This window comes from Ailuropoda melanoleuca, chromosome 11 (genome assembly GCF_002007445.2).
Source record: "Ailuropoda melanoleuca isolate Jingjing chromosome 11, ASM200744v2, whole genome shotgun sequence".
Taxonomy (NCBI): Eukaryota; Metazoa; Chordata; class Mammalia; order Carnivora; family Ursidae; genus Ailuropoda; species Ailuropoda melanoleuca.
The window spans coordinates 23,649,940-23,672,706 of record NC_048228.1 but is presented as its reverse complement, the minus strand read 5'-3'; the positions used below and the strand labels follow the sequence as shown (position 1 = coordinate 23,672,706).

Genomic DNA, 22,767 nt, shown 5'->3' with positions numbered 1-22,767 from the left:
TAAACGTGGGCACCTGGGTGGCTCAGTCAGTCAAGCGTCTGCCTTCTGCTCGGGTCATGGTCCTGGAGTCCTGGGATCGAGCCTCGTGTCAGGCTTCCTGCTTAGTGGAGAGCTTTCTTCTCCCTCTGCCTGCTGCTCCCCCTGCTTGTTCTCTCTCTCTCTCTCACTCACATACTTGCTCTATCTCAAATAAATAAAATCTTAAAAACAACAACAACAACAAACTAGTAAACAGGGACGCCTGGGTGGCTCAGTCGGTTAACTGTCTGCCTTTGGCTCAGGTCATGATCTCAGGGTCCTGGAATCGAGTCCTACATCAGGCTCCTTGCTCAGCGGGGAGCCTGCTTCTCCCTCTCCCTCTGTATTAAACACAAAATAAACATCTCAGATGTCCCTGAATTATTAACTGTTTTCTCATTTGTAAGTTAACGGTCTTATTTCTCTTGCCACTACACAGAGACCTCTGTTCTTTTCTGATACCCAGCCATCTTGGGAGGAAACGTTTCTTTCTGAAAAATTTAATCTCTAATCTCCCCAATTAGATACATAAGTATCCCTCATAAAATCTAGTTAACGTGGTCTTGCTTTATTTAATTTTGGTTTTTAGCTTAGAATTATGTGATAAATGGCGTATAAGGCATGAAAACAAACATCCTTAGGCTTACAATGCACAGATATATCTTAGCACCTTATTCCTAGCAGGCAGTGATTCCCCACCATAGATTTTGACCAAATATTTCCTACATTAACTAGGTGACATCATTTTCAAAGCTGTGTTTGCAACCATCATGCAATGTTTCAAATCGTGAATAAAGAAACAGAAACAAAACAAAACTTATGAGTAATTTTCCCATTAGACACCTAGCAAGCGGTTGATCTTGGATTATCACTACATGATATAAATAAATGGAAACCTGTCTATTTTCATGAGATTCTGTTTGCCTAATTCCAACTGTAGTCAAATCTGACAATTACTATTGAAAATATGGTGAAAGAGCACACAGAGCAAATGTCTTACAAGTGAAGGTTTCCGGTGCCACAGTACCAAGGACGTGAAACAGAAGAAGGTCTAGCCTTCGTTCCTGCCAATCACCAGTTCACTTGGCAGCTGTGTCTTATAAACCCTTTCATTTAAAATGTTTTAGGATGGATGTGTTAAACTAAATTTACTTTCAAAATAAATTTAAAAAATAAAGGGCTCTAGAAATACTTCTTTGTCTAGGTTACTTCATAAGCATGACCTTTTAATTTAAGAAGTATTTATTAAGTAACTTTCCTGGCCTGATCAGAACAGAGCTGTCTACGCAACCATTTTTAAACACGTAAACCAAATACTATCACACTTGGAATGGGCCACGTTGAACTGCAAGCAGGTAAAGAAAGAATGGCACATGCAAACAGCGCAGTCATGTGGAACCGCTCTACTAAGACTAGCAGCACCCCTCCGGGAGACCTGGCTCGTTCTTGCCCCGCCTTTACCCCAGGGTCTGTCCCACTCATGTTGATCCCGCTCACTCTCTGTGTTAAGCTGTAGGTGTCTGTGCAAGTTTACTTAAACCGTAAGCTCCCTAAGGGTGCTGACCGTCTTCATGGACGTATACCCACAGTACGGCTCAGCACAATGACTTTCAAAATAAGTATACCTTCAATGAATACTCGTAGGATGAATGATAAATCACTCCTGAAATAAACATTCTCTGGTGTCTGTCTTCATTCTACCAGGATGCTTGCTTAACCCTAAATTTGAGGGTTAGTTCAGAGACAACTAAGACAGGTAAAACAACAGATATCTTCTTCTGAATACTGAGATGAGATAAAATGTCCTTTTTGGTTATTGTACCATCATACCAGGGACAAAAGAGTTTTAATAGCATCTCCTTTCCTGAAATAAAATACAAGAAATGAGCCAAGCTAATGCTGGAAAGCATTTTCTTTAATGAAATAGCTAGTTGTTCATACAATAATCAGCGGGTAGATCTTAACTGTGTGGTTATGAAGAAACAGAAAAATACTCATAATTTTGGTGAATTATTTTGAACCATTATTATTTCAAGAGTAGTTGATCAAAATAATTAACATGCTTTGTATATAAAAAGCTCCCATAAATCCATCAGGGTATGAATAAGCAATTCACATAAACATGTAAACCACATAAATATATAGACATATAAACATAAATATGTAAATACATATTTATCTATAATCTATTTAATTAGATTTTTATTTAAATCTATATAACCAGAGAAAACCTAACCTTAGAAATCTACTTAAATCTAGATAACCTATAAAAAGTAGATTATAGGTCATGTGTAATTTTTTTAAAGATTTTATTTATTTATTTGAAAGAGAGTGAAAGAGAGAGAGAGAGAGAGCAGGGGTGAGGGGTAGAAGGAGAAGCAGACTCCCCACTGAGCAGGGAGCCTGATGCGGGACTCTGGGATCAGGACCTGAGCTGAAGGCAGACACTTAACCGACTGAGCCACCCAGGCACCCGCTTATGTGTATTTTTTTTTTTAAGATTTTATTTATTTATTTGACAGAGAGAGAGAGACAGCCAGTGAGAGAAGGAACACAAGCAGGGGGAGTGGGAGAGGAAGAAGCAGGCTTCCAGCGGAGGAGCCTGATGTGGGGCTCGATCCCAGAACCCTGGGATCACGCCCTGAGCCAAAGGCAGATGCTTAACACCTGAGCCACCCAGGCGCCCCTGCTTATGTGTATTTTTAAGAGGGTTTCATTTTAGCATTGTTTAAAACAAAAACAAAATACTTTAACATCCTTAACTGAGGATATAATAAAAAAATTGAAATATTCTTATAACTGGATAGCATCCAACCATAACAACCTATGATACAAACCTATATTTACTCACATGAAAAGATGAGCATATGATTACAATAAAAAAATAATCTTATGAGCCCATTTATAAAAATCATTTGTATTCTAAGTATAAATGCAGAAAGAAATCTGAATGTATGTATGTGTACATATATATAAACAAACCATTGTATCTGAATGATGATAGTTTTACTTTTTTCTATTCTTTAATGAGTTCCCACAATTTTTTAAGAAAAAAAATATTACTTTTTAAAAAACAACCAAGAAATAAAAGACATTTTTTTTTGAGAGAAAAGATTACTCCTAATAAGTATCTCCATAATAAGAAAAGTTTCTTCACTTTTTAAAGGAAACCCACTGTTGCAACTTCTCAGGAACGATCACCATTCCAGTTAATTCTAAACTAATTTCTCTTACTTAACCTAACATCATGATATCACAAAATCACCACTAACAGCTCCTAAAAATGAAGCTCATACCACATTTTAATTGCTTATTGTGCAAAGAACATTTTAGCAGTAGATTTTTGCCTGTAAATGCTCAGTTCTTACGCAATAAAGAGGCAACATCATTTATCAAAGAGATTCCAAGAGTCACAAAACCCTTGGCCACCCAGCTACTGATTAATCTGTTTAGTCCCTCAGACTTGGGGACACTGGGCCCCAGAAGTGAGCAATAAGTATTCCCATAAAAATGAGACATTTATCAAAATGAGTCTGATACACCCAAAGAACAAATATTTCCCAGGAATTTTCAAGAACACATTAAAGCAATCACATGGTTATATGTTGAATGAACCAGAAGACAATTTCTAAGTATTCTGGGAACCTGTTATTTAAGCCACCACTAAAGTTGAACTGTTTCCACTGTTTAATAAAACACACGTATAACAGACATTTTAATCCTCAAAGTAGTTTACTGACATTGACTACGGATTCTTCTCAATACATTTCCAAGCGAGTAACTAATTTATGGATTGGGTCCCGGCTCCTGAATCAGGGATACCTGGCTTTGAATCCAAGTTCTACCACTTACTAAACTTTGTGACTACAGCAATCAAATAACTTCTCTGTGCCCCAGTTTCTTTACTGGAAACTTGGAAAGACTAGTAATAGTCACTTCAAGGATTTAATAAGAAAAATGCATGTAAATGCATTCATTAGATATCACATACATACTAGTATATTAATACTACTACTATCCTCACCTCTGGGCAAAATGCAGTTCTATGTCTCATAATCCTACAGAGGCTTCTGGTCAAAATCCAGGCAGCTTCAGAGTAAATGAAATGATTTTGTGAGGCACTGCTGATTTAAATAAATCATGGACCAAGGGGCGCCTGGGTGGCACAGGGGTTAAGCGTCCAACTCTTGGTTTTGGCTCAGGTCATGATCTCAGGGTCCTGGCATCGAGCCCCACATCAGGCTCAGCACTCAGCATGGAGTCTGCCTGAGATTCTCTCTCCCTCCCCCTCTGCCCCTCTCACTAGTGCAAGCTTTCTCTTTCTGTCAAATAAATAAATCCTTTAAAAAAAATCAATCAATCACAGACCAAAATGATGGCCATAATATAAAATCTTTGGTTCCAGATATTGGTTAATTTTTGTTTTCTTAGCATGCAAGAGAAACACAGGATAATCCTTAAGCCAAACTCAGGAATGTCTGTCCTGAAACTTGCTGCTCTTTCTAAATTGATTATTTCCACTAATGCTGTCCCCTCATCATCGAGCTAGAACTTTTGCCATCTTTTATACATATCCCCTCCCGGGGCAGCTAACTGGTTTTCCTCTGAATTCCATGTTCTCCATTAGCACAGCAGCTAAATATACCGTTAAAGAAATTTATAATTTCATATATGATCTCATTGTATATTCACAAAACCTTTATAAGAATCAGCTACATCTTACTGGTGAGCAGCTGACTGATTGCACGGTCCCCTGGCATCTTCTGTGTGCCAGTGGCAGTGATGATAATAAGACACTGGAGGTACAGAAGGTACCCAGCAGTAGGAGTCAAGACCTGGGCCCCAATTATGGTACCACTACTTACTAGCTGTGTGATCGGAGCAAATGTCCTACTTTGACTTCCCACTTCTTGATCTGTTTTACAGTGGTCCTTAGTCCTGTCTACAGCCTCTATGCCTCAGTTTCTCAACCCTCTTTATGCCCCAGTCTCATTTGTAAAACTGGGATATTAGGAATATTATCAGGTTTTTCTGAGGATGAGCAAATACATACAAACTACTTAGAACAGTTTCTATGTAGGATATACTCAAAACTGATAGCTAATGTCTAGTCTATAGACTCCATGTTGAAAGCTCAGAGAATTTCTAAGCGCAGTTCCAGCTCTGTGATATGTATGAGCTTATTTTTTTTAAGAGTCTCCATTTAAATATGGAATGACATCTGATATTATTGCCCTGTGTTGGTGGAAATTAAAATTTTCTGAATTTTAATCATCTGGGAAGTAACCTTCCCTATGCCAGGTAGTGTAACAGGTTCTGGGCAACAGAGACGAATAAAACATGTGCCCTACCCTGAAGGAACTAACCACTAGAGAGAAATACAGACACAGAGACAACCAACTATTATAAGACATGGTAATGTTACGAAAGTCCTGTGGGAACCCTCAGGAGACAGCACTTAGTTTTATCTGGTGGTAGAATCAGGAGGGGCTTCACGAAGGAGGTATCATTTAGCCTGGACCTTTCAGGATGAACAAGATCGTGCTGGCAGGGAAGAGGGAGCAGGGCATTTCAGGGAGACCAAGATAAGAAACTGAAGATGGGAGATTTGGGAAAGGGTTTAGGGTGCAGGTCTGGAAATGCAGCTGAATGGTAAGCTGCAGGGTAGGGCAGTGAGGAGACAAACCTTGAAAGGTAGATGGTTCCATACTGTGGAAAGCTTTGAAAGTAATGCTAAAGAATGTGGGTTTTATTCCATAGCCAATGGAGCAGGGCACTCGAGGAGGAAACCTGAGCTGACTAGAAGGGAACTGAGTGCCAGTGGTCTCTACAGAGGATAGGGCTAGACAGGGCTGAGCGGAGAGAATGTGAGCTCTGGGGCTGAAGTGCCCAGAGCGCTCTACTGCTTTCTTGGTTTGAGACCTGTGCAAGTCACAGAGGTATTCTGAATCCCAGTTAAATTATTAAGCACCTACCGGGTCAGGATTCTTCCAAACCTTACTTTAGGTAAGAATCAATAAAGTAGCATGTGAAAAGTCTATAAGCATGACCTGCCTGTGGCTTCTGGTTCAGGACATCTGAGGGGCCCAGGTTATCTGTCTTTTTAACAAGAACACTAGTAATTCCGATGAAGTCAGCCCCTGTTCTAGGAACACTTGCTCTAACACAGAGTACTGTGTATTTCTGCAAATAGAACAGGTGGCCATCTATGTTATAGGTGAACAAACCAAGGTCCAGAAAGAATAAGTAACTGGCTGAAGAACACACAGACAGCCAGTTACAGACCACTGGGGTCTAGATCTTCAGACTCCCCCAGCAGCACTGTGCCGCGACTCCCATCGGGTGTGTGTCTGTATTTTACCATTACTGTCTCTGGCCCACAGTCTGAGCAGTCCATCAAGGATTATGACTAAGGGGACAGCCACTCTGTCCTTCTGCCCTCCTCCCTAGCTTGGCCAATAAAGTACAACTTCTGGTCTCCGGGCAGCTGCTGTAGCCTTTTCCTCTCCCCTCCCCTCATTCACTCTTCACAAGGGAGAGCTACTCATCTCTGGTGATTTGGAGAAGAAAATGAGCAAGGATAGACTGACTCTTTGTTCTCTCTTTGGGGGCCAGCTTGTCCAAGCATGGATTTGTTCTCACCTCCAGTTCTCCAGGATGTAAGTTCCCTACCTCTGCTGGGGAAGCCTGTGGCTTGCTGATGTGTTCATTTTGGGGAAGTCAAAGAAGTCCAAATTCATGTCATGGTTCAAGCGACATTCTTCAATCCAGCCTCATTAATAAATAAACTGATACTCTGCTCTCCATCTGTCTGACTTCTTCTCTAGCGCTGGACTGATTCTTGACTGGAGAGGCATGAAAATTATCAGTCTTAAAACACCAACCATAACCAAACTTGAACGTTTGTCAAGTACATACTTTTAAATACTGATTTTAAATAAATGTGTTTTTTTTAAAGGTTAAATTGCAATGTTGGGTTAATCCCAACTTAAAAATAAGGTCATTTACTGCCTTTGACTCTGCAAATTCTACTTCTAGCAATTTATTCCAAGGAAATAGAATCTGTGCAAAGATTTAGTTATAAAATATGCATTTTATCACAACGTTGCCTAAGACAGGGAAAAATGTGACTTCATCTGAATGTCTTCAACAAAAGACTGATTACATAAGTTAGGCAATCATTAAAAATGATGTTACAAAAGAGTGAAAGAGATATCCACTGTATCTTGGTGGGAAAAAAATCAAGTTATGTAATGGTGTATCGTGTTCCCATTGCTATGAATGTATAAAATGTATACTTATGTATATTTCTGTATGTGCATAGGAAGAGGTCTAAAAGGCTACATAGCTAGTTTTAGGAGTGATCATCTCTGACAGTTATTCCTCTTGCTTATCTGAGTTTTCTAATTTCTCTAGTGACCATGTATTACTTTTTAAAATAAAAGTATTCTTTTTATTTTCACAAAAATAGTTAAGCATTACTGAGATTTCTAACAAAATCATCAAAATAATGACTACTTTTCTGTTTTACATTTTAATCAACATTATGATTCATTTAGTGTTTTATGTTCTGAATGGCAAATGTGGTTATTTTTAATGAAAATAAACACATCTTTATGCGTTAAGGAAGGGCACTAACTCTACAACTTATGAAACTGAGGCAGGTTACTGCTGTCCCTGGCGATGGCCTCTTATCTCTAACATGGGGACTATAAAACTCACCCACAGTTTTCAGTTAGGATTAAATTAAGGAACAGTATCTAGCTCGAAGTAGTAGTTTCTTAAAAAAAATAAATAAAAAAGGTAGTTGTTTTCCCTTTCAAAAAAACAAAATCTTGAGTTTTAATGCATACACACAAATGAGCAAAAACCAATTCAAGCAATGTTTGGGAGACTTAATTCTTTTCCCAACCCTGCCAGCCAGCTAACTGGCTAGCTCAATTTGCAGTAAACAGTAAACAATTTTTTACTTCACTACTTTTGGGTTTATTCCAGACTTTTAAAAAATCTAAGTGTTGGAGTCAAAGACAAAGTCTAGCACACTTGAGATAAGATCACAGTACATTTTCTGGATCCAAGTCATCTGAACCAGTGCACCAGGATGATAGGTGATCATAATTATTATGAGATATATACATACTGTTTAAAATGGAAGAATTCTTTGCCAAGAAAGTTGACTCCATATTGAAATATATTTAACATTCACTGGGTTTTATTGAGAGAAAAAGTGAAGTCTTGAAAGGATGGAACCTGGAATTTTCCACAAAGCTAGAAAACCACTGATTTCTCCTTGCTGCTGGGCCAACATACCCCTTGGACCTGATCCTTGTAGGTGCCAGAAAAGCTGGAAAGATTAAAGTTAGAAGAAAATTCAAAGGGGGCAAAAATAACTTGCCTGTCATCCTCTACGTTCACATGGCTCTTGGAGCTCCTGTCTATATAATTTTTGCAGTGGAGAGAAGAGGCTCGGCTCCTAAAGGATTAAGGAGAAAAGTCTCCTAACAAAACAAATATTCTTACCTCCAGCCAAGGAGTTAAGAGTCATCTGGCAATTTCATATCAAGTATTAGAAGGACATGAGATTTTTCACGAATATGAGATTTAGAAATCTATTCCTTCACACATCTCATTCCCTATGGTGCTAAGGAGAAAAATCAGGTCTCTCCTAACATGACTGGAGAGAAAAAGGAGCTCGAGAGAAGAAAGCCACCTCTGTAAAGGACGTAATGACAATCTCCAAACTAATTTGTGCAAGTACTTTCTAAAGGTGAATGTAAGGCCTTCACACAGCGTCCAAAATCCAGGTCAGCATGATGGCACAGTAAATACCAAAACCTTCTTCCCTTTCTCAGTAGTTCTCTGGGTAGAGCCAAACACCTCTTGTGGTTACACAATTCCCACCAGGTGGGGGCCGCACACTGGCTCACACCATCTGACACTTGTGCTTTGCTCCCTAAGCTAGAAAACGGAATACTTTTACAGGCTTCGTGCCATCTGAATTTCACATCCACCATGTAAAGTATGCAAGTGAGATATTAATAGGCTATCTTATAAATGAGGAAACAAAGGCTGATGGAAGTTAAATACCTCCCTATAGCTTTGAGGAAGAATGATGGACTTAGGGACTAGCCCCAGGTCTCTGACATCTCACTCAGTACTGCTCTTCTCCACAGGCTCCCCATCACAGGGGACTGCCTACTCCACCTACCCAGGACTCAAACATGCTCTCAACACTGCGGAGGGACACAATTTATAGTACACATTGGCCTAGAAAAGTCAGCACTGATATTGCCACATCTACTTAGAACACAAAGAATTTTTTAATAGCTGAAAATATCTCATGTTACTGGAAAAAAAAATGTCCTTTCTATTTGGAAAAGAATAAAAATAAACTGAAAAGCATTAACCATATGATACTAAAACATAATAGAAAGTGGTTTTCTTTTTATTACTATTATATTTGCATCGCAAGCACCCTTTGGAAGACAGTGTTTCTATCACCTCCTTTTCTTCAGTCAGGTTTCTAGGACTAAGAAAGAAAGTACTTCTTATAACCAGTCCTCATATGAGGGTCCAGTCCTGTTCTTTTTTCATTATTGCAGCGAGCACCTGGCTGACTGTTTTTACCTGTTATTTGGAAACGTAACAGTCTGTAAGGAGCAACTTTGACTTTCTCATTAAAGACTCTAGTCTAATGTTCTCTCTCTCTTTTCACTGATGCAACAAATCGGAGAAAAAGTAAAATAATAAAATACTAAGATTATTTAGCAGACACTGTCAGATTTTGCTTTTCACATAGCATTTGGTTTGATAAAGAGGGATCACTTGGAAATGCCCAAAAAACATACATGAAAAATTTCTAGTACATTTTTTACTCAGCAAATCTACTGAAGTGTCTGTTCTGTGCTAGGTTGAATGGAACTGTCTCAAAATTCATCAGTAAGCCCTGATCAATTGACCAGATGATCAACTATCATCAACAGTTGATAGGTTTTACTGTAAAATTTTGCAGGATTGAAAAAAAAAAGGACTTATAAAAATATCTTAGTTGTCAGGATTTAAAAATTTGTTTTGGTGGGCACCTGGGTGGCTCAGTCTGTTATGCATCTGACTCTCGATCTCAGCTCAGGTCTTGATCTCAGAGTCTTGAGTTCAAGCCCTGCATAGTGTGGAGCCCACTTAAAAAAAATTTTTTTGTTTTGTTTTGGTAACCGTTTCATTCAAAAGTTGACAATAATAAAGGAAAATTAAAGCTACACCAGAGCCACTCTTCTTTTTATATTACAGAGACTTCCCTTTATCTAACCCTCATACAACCTTTCTCTTTGTAGAGGAAAGAAGCAATAGGCCTCTTTCTTAAAGTGAACATGACATCAACAATGAATTACTGTGATGAAGATCAAAACCTGATTCTGAAAAACTATCATCGAGTTGCACACAGAATTATTTGTGGGCATAACTAGAAACAATGGTCAACAATCAAACTTTTTTGGAGTCTACTTGCCCCTAGTTAGCTACAAAAATAAAAGACATTTCTAGGCTCTCTGTGATGCAACATCTCTTCCAGTCATATTTCTCCTACAGATGGGAAAAACGGGACAGGTAAGCAAAATTCTTGTTTGCTCTGTAATGCCCTTGCAACATTCCCAACGCAAATTCTCAGTGAGCTTTATGACTGATCTACATACAGCAAGCAGCTAATTTCAGCAGGTTTACAAATTTAGCTGGAGTGGGTATTGTGTGTAAATGTGTCATTTCACAGAGACTTTAAAATCCCCTGAACATCCCATTAATACTCTGCAAATAGTCCCGGCTAGACTGTCTACATTATCAGATCTCTGGAATTAGCAATCCCTATTTCCTATTCATCCTCCACTCAACTCCCCATTCTCCCCTTCAGTGTATTTTAATACTTCTACTTGTCTATCCCTACATCCCACTCAACCTTTGTGGTTGGTCTCTAGGTCATTTTCTGGCTTTGCATCTCCAAATATGATAAAGATTGAATCATCTATGTGCCTAAAATGACTTAAGAGCTTGTAGCAAAGCCTACAGGTCTTATGCTGTGACTTCATAAGGTCATAATTAATATTGAAAAAGTAATCATGACTGAGGTGCCTGGGTGGCTCAGTCGCTAAGCGTCTGCCTTTGGCTCAGGTCTTGATCCCAGAGTCCTGGGATGGAGCCCCGGCCGCTTCAGGCTCCCCGCTTAGTGGGAAGCCTGCCTCTCCCTTTCTCATTCCCCCTGCTTGTGTTCCCTTTCTCTCTGTCAAATAAATAAATAAAATCTTTTTTTAAAAAATTAAGAAAAAAAGAAAAGGAAAAAGTAATCATGATCTCAAATATATTTTTTAAATTATTTAAACAAAGTCCAATGGCTGCCTTTTCCAAATGAGTAAGGACATGTCAGGACAGTACAAAGCAGTACAAGTTTCTTGATTACTACAGTATTAGCTTTCTATAGACTCTCTCAGTTTGGCATAATCACTTAAGTAATCATTTTATTTTATTTAAGTAGCCGGGGGCTTGAACTCACAACTCTGAGATCAAGACCTGAGCTAAGATCAAAAGTAGGTTGCTTAATAGACTAAGCCACCCAGGTGCCCCTAAAGTAATAATTTTAAAGATACACAAGTTTTAAATGAATTTCTTCTTTTTAAAAAACTTGACTCCCATGACAGCAGCGCCTATATAATGCTGAGCTCTACTTTGGCCTGGGAATAAAACATGCGGTTTTCTGCTAACCTATGGAGAGTGCTGGCTTATATTCGCTTTAAATTCTGAGTCTATCTTGAAATCAAAGGGAAAACAGTTTTATAAAATTCCAATCATGTCTATAATACATAAATGAGGAACAAAGGAGTCAGACAGGAACCGAATGATTTGACTAAAGAAATGTCAGTCACATTAACCAAAAATGGTTCTGCTCAAAGACCTAACAAGATTAGTTAAAAACATACAACAACAAAACAAGACTCAAAAGCTGGAAATTTTTCTCAACTGATATTACGAAAGAATACATGTGACGCTACAAGTTCAAGTCCAGATGAACCCATCCGTGAGGTCCTATCTCTGTCCTATTAAATCACAGGAGTCTTTGACCACAACAGAAACTGGATCAAAATACTGGGGTTGATGAGAGCAAGTACCGGACCCGTATGGGAGCAGGGGGAGGGTACTTCAAAGAGTAAGATTTTCTGCAGATTGGCTCAATGGTCTTGTTTTTGTGAAACTGGGTTATACTCATGTTTTTATGAACGAACAAGAAATTTCTAGAGTCATTTCAAAAAAAAACATAGCTGAATAAGGATCATACTTTGGCCGCACAAGTCATGCAAGTTCAGTGTTAGCTCCTGAAAGGTCCTATGTAGGTAGTATGGCTCCCCAGGACACGTGAATAAGCAAACCGTTTGGTCATGAGATACCTGAGATATATGAAATTGGGGGAGAAGGGGTGGCAACAGCTTCCAATTATTCTGACTGAGATCCTTCCCAACTTTATAGCAGCACAATTAAAAATGAATCAAACAGAGAGTTTGAGGGCCCTGAGGAATTTCCCCACACGTTCTCCTGATAGCCACATTCAAATTTGAGATAAAACATACCTTCTAAAATTTAGGTTCTCCTGCACTTGGGGTAAAGAGGAAAATTTTAATATACTTAGCTTCAGGAAGTATGCAAGTTAGACTAGAAAATTTAAAATAATTTATCACTAAGTCAAGTTAAGTACCTTCTTGTAGAAAGGTGAACACACTCCATCTTAAAAATCTTGCTCAAAATATAAGCCATAGTCTCCCTCTACTCTTGAATTATTATTTCTGTATTTTCAAAGCTATGCAGCGGTGTGATGTGCACTGGTATAAAAATAAGCTTACTGATAAGCGTAAGCATACTTAGTTCCTAATGCGAGATGTGACAATGGCAAATATCAAATTTAAGCTGTTTGTAAGCAAATACAAACACGGGGGTAGATTAAGACGAAGTTATAATAGGTATAATTCTGTTCATCAGAAATCAAAATGATGATTCCCTTAAGGTAAAAACCATACAGTAGAACTGAGATGCTCAAAATAACGAAAAAAGAACCCTTGAAACATCTAAATAGCAATGTCTACTAAAAATAAGGAAAAAAGGGAAGATGAAATACAAGCGTCTTCCTTTCCCACCTAAAAAGCCATCCTGAGAAAGAGCACAAAGCAGCAAACACGATGAAGTCAGCAGCACCATGCTGACCAGGTGTCACTGCGGTCGCCGTGACCCAGCTGCAACGTTTGCTGTAGCTTCCTGCACCAAGTCGGCTGCTCTGCCCTCCCCGAGCATCTGAAGAGAAATGAGATGTTTCTCTTCAGAGGTGTTAAAAACTTGGGTTGCCTAAAGGACAGATGTAAGTTTGACGCCTAAGATTAACAACCACAGCGCATTAGGCCAGTGGGAACTTTCACTATGTTGAAGCCAGACAAACTCACGGCTCACAGGGTATTCAGGCACCCAAGTGCCAGGATCCAATGGCAGTAACAAACTATTTTTTTCTTTTAATACTTTACCATTGGCCAACAGGGACTGACAACAAATAAGATTCACAGAAAGAAAGGCTTGGGAGGATGCTTTTAAATAAACTCTCTAGGGTCCTTGCTCTGAAATATTTAACAAGCTTCGGCATCTTCTTACTCCAACTCAAGCCAAGCTTCACTGTGCCTTAGGAACTGACACCAAATGTGTTATTATTACAGGAGCTTTCTTGTTAGGCCTGATTTATCTGAACTAAGAATTCTTATTTAAAATTCTGTGAGACACTCATTCATAAAATTTCCGGTATAAACACACCTCTAAGAATTCCAGTTCTGAAGGATGTAATTAGCCAATTAAAATTTCCCTTCAGAAGGAAAATAGCTGGATTGGCAAAGGTGGTTCGGTTCTCTTGAGTAGGTAATAGGTAAAAGCTGGGCAAGCACACGTCAGGGTTTGTCTAAAGCAGAGCAAAAGCATGTAGAATTGTTAAAATGAGCTACCAAAGGAAACATTTCTGTGCATGCCGGTTGGCCCGAGCTGCAGGTTGCTGAATTTATATGCAGTTACATACAAAGGGAAGATTCTTTGTGAGGAAGGGGAGGTCAGGGCCCTCCCCCACCCCCAGATGTTTTTCTAGTTCTAACACCTGCGGGCAACAGATGCAGTAAACAAGCAGTTGTCTGTAATGCAAATTCAAGTAACAAGGATTCCTCGGGGCTGCTCCCACCTTAAGCTCAAACACAAATGGTCACCCTGCTCCTGACACCTTAGACGAAAACTTATCACTGAGGATGTCAGTTACACAAACACTAAGTCCTGCTAAGGACAGAGTTAAAGAGCAAGAAGGCATAAGCATGGTTAGGGGTGAAAAAGAGAGAGGCTGCCTTCCGGTTAAAGTGTTTTGGATCTCAGACACATTAAAGACAGCTGTTGGGTATTAAAAACCAAACACCGCAACTTACTTCAGTCGGACCCTTAAAAAGAAAAATGGACATAGCCTTGTAGTTAAAAACTGAAAAGCTTCTGTAATTGTGCAAACTGCAAAATATCGCAAGAAAATATGTCTAAAATAAATACATCCTAAAATGTAACAGAATAAACCAAAGCAGCAGATAACAGGGTAAGGTAACTGTTTCCTGACCACACCCCTTTCCTCCACTCTACACCCACCAACATTTATTCTGTGGCCACAAATCTTTCCTAAACAATGAGTGACTGTTCAATGCACTGACCTCAAAATTTTAATATATGTACTAACAATAAATACCTTCTATTCTATCAAAATTTCAAAATGATTAGTATTGGGGGGCGTGGCTGGAGAGACAAATGCTGATTTAAAAAAGAGATGCTTAATTTTCAAGATGCTTAGGGATAATATACGAATACCAGATTTTTATTACATTGACTTTTAATAAATTATTGTTTTGAAAGGAGAAGTGGCTGAACTAAGGAATAAATCCCACAAATACTTATTAAGCATTAACTGTGTTTACAGCTGAAAAGTGTTTAAGATCGTTTTAGGGGTTATTTTCTATTGTTACCAAGTCAGAGACTATAATTTAGATTTGTTAGAAAGATTATTTGTTGTTCTCAAAAGCCTTTCAACAGAAATCTTCAATTATTCCTTATCTAAAACAGACTCTCCTCCTCACCATTAAAAAAAAACCCCAACAAAACAGCCCAACTATAAAAGAAGTATCTGAGATGTTTGCATATTTAGTTCAAAAAATATAAAAATCTACAAATTTGAAAACTCAGAAGCATTTATTTGGGGGTAGTCCCTAAATATTAAACTGTATTTGCTTTGATTAATCACTTTTTAGGCAGGCGATTCCTATGTACCACACAGATATCTCTATCATTAAATATCTGAAAAGCCTTTTAAAATAAAATGTGAAAAGGCTATTTTCTATAACAACCATCATAAGACCTCCAAGATCACCATTTTAACTGCTACATGAAAATCAGAAATATCTCATTCCCTACTTGAAAGTTCAAATATCTTTTTGAAATTTATGGAAAAATAATTACAGGAACTTCTAAATCACAGTGCCCACATAAAGTGATTATATTTCCTAAACCTATCATTCTAACAGTTGAAGACTACAAAGAATCACACAAATACTCTTGTTCATAATCAACTCCTCTCTGCTACTGTGGTGAATCTTCTAGATCCAGATTCCGTTCATTGAGGTATTAATGACAGTACTTTCCCCAGATGACTGTGACTGATTTTTTTTTTTTTTTCCACTTAGTGGAAGCACTGGGCTAATACGTCAAAGACCATAGGTTCCATCTTCACAATCCTGGATTTGTCTCCCTAAAGGGCAGTCAGACTGAAACCCTAATCCCCAAGACCCTGCATACATACATGTTCTTCACTGGGGGTGAGATGGTAGAGGGAGAAAAAGGCTGAAACAGTGCTAAACATTTGGATGATGGCGTTATGTTGCCACTGCCTTTTGAGAACTTTAAAAGTTAACTGAGCCATGAGATAAAAAGAACAATTTTCATTAGGGCTATCTTGAAGTGATATTTCCTCAACAATTGACAATAAAGTAAAAATAACTCATCCCCAACTCCCCTCAACTGATTTTTTTATAAGATTTATTTATTTGAGAGAGAGAGCGAGCGAGAGAAAGCAGGGCAGAGGGAGAGTCCCAAGCAGATTCTGTACTAAGCACAGAGCCTGACGAAGGGCTCCGTCTCATGACCCTGAGGTGAAACCACCAGTCAGTCCCTTAACTGACTGAGCCACCCAGGCACTCCCACCCCACAAGCAACTGATTTATAAAAAACATCAGGTAATACAATAAAACAAGACCCGGTCTTAAAAGCTTAAGTAACATTCTAAATGTTCAGCCCCAAATTAGGTAAAGTAGTTCTGATTCTAGATAGCTTGTGGGCAGTGAAAGCTATACAACACTTAGTTAACTGAAAAATTAAATCAATTTTTTCCTCTCATCAGCATGAACAGCACAATACTCATAAAATCATGAATTTGTTGACTTTGCTTGATTTCATAACTGATGATCTGTTATTTATTAATCTTAACCAATAAGCCAAAAGCTAAATTCCAAGTGTAAGACATCAAAGGTAGCACTCTTCTAAGGCAGCCATTCCTCACAGCAGGTCTTATTTAGTAATGACTGGTTACATATAATGAAAATATTTCCGATGTGTTCTAAAAAACAACTATTTTGCTACAACAGAAATTAACTTGCACTTCTGAAAATAATTTGCCACCATCAGCGTGTTACTCACTGTTCTTGGGATGGGTGGAGAGAGAGATCCATTTGACATGTATGGGTCATTATTCATATTTGGCATCATTATGTACCCGGAATAACTCGAGTAGGAGGGTCCCTTATTGTAGAGGCCGCCATCTGGATGCTTTCCTGGGAGAACCCAAACAACGATCAATGATGCATTGACTTCCTTTTTATATCACTGCATTTTTCATCTGAAAATCTAAGTTCCATTACAAATCAGACCTTACATAAAAGATTTGTTTACAAAATACTGTAACTGAATTATTATGCTCTATTTTGGATTGACAGTATTTATTCTCTTAAATGGCTTAGCAGTGAAACAGATGTTTCAGAAACATGTGGTTCAATTTACTTCCACTACTGAGTGGTGTTTTTACAGAAATAAGTGTTATTCATCTAACTTAATTTGTTCTAAAACTAACAAACTGGACCAAGAAGTACAGACACATGAAAGAACACACACAAACCTAACACTATATTATAAACATATTAGGCCATCTAGCTATACTCACGCTCATACATATTTACACACCTGAAGTTATGCTCCACCTTATCAGCAAACTCAAAAATTCTACCTGTGCTTCTAGATTTCCAGAAAATTTCTAGATTTTACCGAGGGTAAGAGTTGTATCTAGTATATATGGGCAACGACCACATTTATGAAGAATTAACTGCAGGAGACTTAATTTTACATACTATACCATTCTGCCAAAGAAATTTGTGTGTTTAATATATACCTTTCTTCTCTTTAACCTGTATAACTACTTTGCAGCTCAGAAGGAAGTCTGATACTATAGTCCTCTTCCCTTCTTCTCCTGGCTGACATATTGTAGGTATGTATGAATACTTCATTCTGGTCAAGCCAATTGTAAGTAAAGGAGAACAGAAATGCAGACGATTCGACAAGAAAACCCTACAGATTATTTGATTATTTTAAAGTCACAGGGAGTTCTACTTAAATCTACATAATATATGCAATTTTTAAAGTTTTGAGCAAGAATTAGAAATGGGGAGAAAGTCTATCGTTTTCCATATGTAAAGTTCCTAATTTTAAGAATAAAGTTTTATGGGGCGCCTGGGCGGCACAGCGGTTAAGCATCTGCCTTCAGCTCAGGGCGTGATCCCGGCGTTATAGGATCGAGCCCCACATCAGGCTCCTCTGCTATGAGCCTGCTTCTTCCTCTCCCACTCCCCCCTGCTTGTGTTCCCTTTCTCGCTGGCTGTCTCTATCTCTGTCGAATAAATAAATAAAATCTTTAAAAAAAAAAAAATAAAAAAAATAAAGTTTTATACTTTTACAAATTAGATTCTGATTTACTGAGTCATATTTAGTCTGTGCACTCACTGCCTGCCTTCTCACTACAGTAAGAAACAGGAACTTTACAAATGAAAATCCATTTGAAACTATTCTTGTTGGAAAATAAATTGGTGTAGACTGTCGCTCTGTAACAATGCAGAAAAAAATACTAAAGGTCTAAGCCAATTAGAACTTGGGCTAAAATAAGGAAACGAGGAAAACTTATTATAGACATTTCCTCTTCCACATAGAATCTGGAAGCCAACTAAAATCCAAAGGCCCCTAACACATTCAAAGACAGTTTTTAAATTATGTAAATATACAAGAGAAATAGGCAGTAAGTTTCCTGAGTTTTCTTTCCCATCTTGTTAAAGTAGTCGACACGGTCTTATCACATCTGATCCCCATTTCTTGGACTCAAATAAAAATCATAAATATACCTATATTCGCAAACTGTACATATGAAGTGATAAACTTGGGAGAAATAGAATTAGCGTCTTACCGTCATCAGGGTGTTCTCTGGCCTTGTCGTGGTAGGACTCCTGGGAGGTTTGTGCTTGTCTGGCCACCTAACAGCAAGAATCCCCATCCCCGAAAGAAAGAAAATCAACTTTGAGTTTGTGACTAAGTGTATGTCCACTGGTAATTCAAAGGACGAGGACTGGGTGCAACTCAGTCTACCTATTTTATTAATCTAAGAGGGGTAGGCTAGGGTTGAGAACCTGGAAATCTTTTGCTTTTTCTTTTCAACATGTACTTTTGAGTGATTCTTACGTACCCAGGACTAGATAGCATAAATAACAACAAAAACAATAACAGTATAGTAAATTTGGGAAATATCCACGCGCTGTTCTGACTGCTGATCGCTACAATGCTGCAAGGCTACTTGGATACCTAGTATGATAGGAGTTTGATTTAATGGGGTTTATCATTTTGATAGCTCCTTTAAACCACTGTTCACGGTCAACCAGCGATGATTAAAGTCGGGCAGAAATAGCCCTTTGTAACTGTAAGGACATTTTAAATAAAAAACTACATTTTTTAAATTTAGGGGTCTTAAGGAACTGTCCCAAGCCAGTCCCAGCAGGATCCCCCTCCTTATAACCTACCATGGCTGGCTGGGCCCAAGCTGACAAAAAAAAGTGAACTATTCTGTGGTTAAAGGGAGGAAAATTTGAGAGTTGGGTTATAAACATCTAAAAGGTAGCCAAGCTAATATCAGTTCTGGTAACCACCATCCACCCAGACTCAACCACGTGCAAATCAGTGGTATTACCCATTCACTATCTTCCCTGGTCTGCCCCATGCCCACTTACCACCTCGGCAAAGATTAACAGAGCCCTAATCCCTAGGTTCTATGCTTCAAGCTGCAGGACCCTTCTTCCCTGAGCAAAAACGGAAAATGTGAAGTGGGTGGCAAATTTATTTACGGAATAAGGAAGGACAAGCAAAATGAGAAGAAAAAGAGGCCGCTGTACAAATGTAAGAGTTTGGCCTCTGTTTTGGATGCTATTTGGTTCCTTGGACATAGGTCCTCCAGGTAACCTCCTCCCCCCAATACATATTCACAAACCTTTTAAGTGGGTTTGGGTGCACCCTAGCCCCCCCACCCCAGTCCCCTTCAAATTGGCACGTTGGGATGAAAGATTCGAGGATAACGAACACCCGTGTGTTCTCCTTAGAACCCAGGCCCCCAGCCTTCCAAATGTGTACTCACCCCTGCCATTGGTATAAAGAAGGTAACTCTGAAGTGTTCTTAAACATGTTGTTTAAAACCCAAAATGTCCCCGCCCCCAAAACCACACGCTTTCTTTTTGGGGGCAGAAGGATGCCATTTAAGGGAAAAGGGTATACCCTCCAAGTTTCTTTGGAGGGAAAAAGCGTTGGTGAAATCATTTGAGCGTCAGGACTTTTCTACCGGATTTCTTCCAAAGCGTTTCCCAGTTGTTAAAGGAGGGTGGCCAGTGGAGTGTCGGGTATCAGGGTCCATCCGCCCACCTCCCCCCCCCCCCGAAACTCTCCACCGCCTGAAATAGCCCTTCCGCGCGGTCCTGCTGGCAGCTTTCTCTCGCCGGCACGCACGTGTCTCTATTTACTCTGCTTGGGTTACCTGCGCTATCGCCCGCAGCCGGCCAGGAGATCAGATAAAGCGCTTTCCACCCTCCCCTGAGTGGGTGCCCTGGCTTCCGCCACACCTCCACTCCGACTCTCCTTTCTTCTGCAAAGATTTAAGGCCTGATCCCAGCCCAAACCTACCCCAAATACAAGCGCTTTTTTACTTTTAGCGGCCGGGGTTGGAGAAAACTAGCGTTGCCGGCGGGACCCGGAGGGCACCCCCCCCCCAGGGGGTGGCTCGGCTCGGTGCGCCCACGGCTCCCAGCGGCCCGCCCGCGCGCTGGGACTCTGGCAGCCGCAGAGATCCGGCGCGCGCCCCTCGGCTGGCCGGCTCCGCGCGAACCCCGCTCCGCGGCGGTTGGGACCGCCCCGCCTGCCCCGGCCCACGCCCGCCTCCCCTTCCTCTCAGCCAGCCGCGCTGCTGCTCTCTACCTAAGCCTTTGGTGGTTTAACACACTTTCGCAGAGACATCTACCGAGAGAGATAGCGGGTGCGCTTTGTTTTCCGTTCCACGGAAGGACTTCTCAGTGTTGTTCAAACATCCTGACTTTAATGCGTCGCGCCCTCTCAACCCCACTAAAAAGTCCGCAGGCGAAACGTTATGGGTTAAGGGCGGCTTCTACCCACAAACCAACAATTCAGTCATCGAACCTCAGAACTGATCCACTTGGAATAACCTTCCCTGCACACCCCACCTCCCACCGACACCAACACACACACGCGCGCAGGCACACACTCAGGAAAAATGTTGACCGGGGGCCCATCCAACTCCCCCCACCCCCACCCCAGCAACCGAGGGACCTGCTCCGGACCCGTCAGTCGAGGCTCCCCGGCGTCTTCCCTCCTTCTCTGCTCTTCCCCGGGGCCCGCCACGCCTCTCCGACCTCCGGGCAGCGGCCCGCTCACCTCGTGTCCGTTGCTGGCCGGGATGATTTCAGACTCGTTAACCAAGGAAGACTTGATGTCGGCTAAGTCGCCTTCCTCTTCAGGGTGACTGATTTCTGCGAAGATTTTCTCCTTCTGAGGATCGCCCTCATCTTTGAAGGGGATCATCTCGTCGGTGGCGCAGAGTTCCGGGTCTCCCCCACCGCCGCCGCCGGCCCCGGAGAGTTGGGGCATCCCGACCACTCTATAATCTCCGCTCCGCTGGAGGAGCACCCGAGGCGACAGCAGGAAAGACAGGGGGTCAACGATAGAGGGAGGAGGAAAAGGAGAACTGGAAGGATGCGTGAGGGAGAAGAGCAGGCGGAAACCGGGCCAGCGGCCCGCGGCCCGAGCAGCTGCGGCGGTGCCCGAGCCCAGGCAGCCGCCCGCGCCTTCCCTCTCCGCGGAGACCGGCGCCGGCGTCCGCCCTCGAGGCCGAAGGGCACGGGGCTGCTAAGGCCGCCACAGCCGGCGCCTCTGGGGGCGTCTGAGCTGCGAGGCGCGTGCTAGGCTAGGCTGCCCCGGCGGCCACCCCACGCCTCCAGCGTCTCCAGGGTCTGCGCGCGGAGGACGCCGGTTCCGGAGGAGGCACGACTCTCCCAAGTGCAGAGGAGGGTCCGTCGGCGCGTCTCTACGCAAACCTCTCCACCCTAACTTCCCCGGTGGCCGATTTGGGAGTTAGTTTTCCGAGAAAGGAGGCAAGCTGGGCAAAAAGGGTCCGTTTGCCTCAGCAGAGAAGGTGCAAGGAGAATCAGAAAATAACGAAATGTCCACTTCCTGGAGGGTAAAAAAAAAAAAATTAAAGAGCCACCCGGGTTGAGATGTCCGTTTTAGAGCTTCTTATTTCCTTCCTTTCGCTTCAGTTTTCCTTCTCCAGGCGCGTTTAATCTGCTGGAGAAGGAGGAGAAGGTGGGGGAGGAGGAGGAGGGAAGAGAAAGAGAAGAAGTTTGCCAAGAATAAAGTTTGTGCCGGCGAGCGCTGGGAGTCGGCAGTGGAGGGTACGGCGGGGTCTCGGGGAGTCACAGCAGGGGCCTCGGACCCAAATGCTTCTGCGGGGAGCTCTAGCCGACACACACACACAGCCCGACCCCTCTTTGTTCCCAGCTCGAGTTTCTCAGCCTGGCGCTCTTGCTCGCCGCTCTCCACGCCTCCGCCGGGCCGCTCTGTCAAAGCAAAGAGCTGCACCCTTCGGGTTCGCCTGGCCGTGGGGAGGGGGTGGTGCCCCGAGCTTGGCCGCGTTCGAGGCTCCGGGCGCGTCCCGGCTCCTCGGACCGGAGTGCTCAGCCCAGGTCCCTCCTCCGCACCCTGCCCCGCAGGTGAGCGGCTGCGCCTCCCCACCGCTTCTCCTCCTCCCGCGCCTCGCTGGCGCTGAAAAGCTACCCACTTGCGTCGCTTCTCCTCCCCCTCCCCTCCCCCGCCTCCAGCTCTCCTTGGCCGCCCGCTGGGGGGGGGGCGCGGCAAGAAGGAGGTGGTGATTGAGGACTTTTTTTTTCTTTTCCCAGAGCCTGTAGGACGGGTCCTAGTTGTGTGTGTGTGTGGTGTGTGTGTGTGTGTGTGTGTGTGTGTGTGTGTGTGTGTGTGTGTGTGTGTGTGTGTGCGCGCGCGCCTAGAGGAAAGGATCAAGCAACTCGC

General features: G+C 41.6%; 1 protein-coding gene across 7 annotated transcripts in view; it reads right to left on the bottom strand.

The window, feature by feature from the left end:
* Positions 1-22,528, bottom strand: part of LEF1 (lymphoid enhancer binding factor 1) — a 118,969-nt gene extending 96,441 nt beyond the window's left edge. For 2 of the 7 annotated variants that reach the window (XM_011221940.3, XM_034671397.1), the window contains exons 1-3: positions 21,118-22,525; positions 18,599-18,665; positions 16,792-16,925 (exon numbers count right to left, since the gene is read on the bottom strand). In XM_011221940.3, coding sequence (XP_011220242.1) covers positions 16,792-16,925; positions 18,599-18,665; positions 21,118-21,330 — 414 coding nt within the window. In that variant the 5' untranslated portion in view covers positions 21,331-22,525. Of the gene's footprint in view, positions 1-16,791; positions 16,926-18,598; positions 18,666-19,813; positions 19,892-21,117 lie in introns of those variants that run through there. The other 5 variants (XM_011221939.3, XM_011221938.3, XM_002916937.4 and 2 more) reach the window with 5 other exon arrangements.
* Positions 22,529-22,767: the final 239 nt, after the last annotated feature.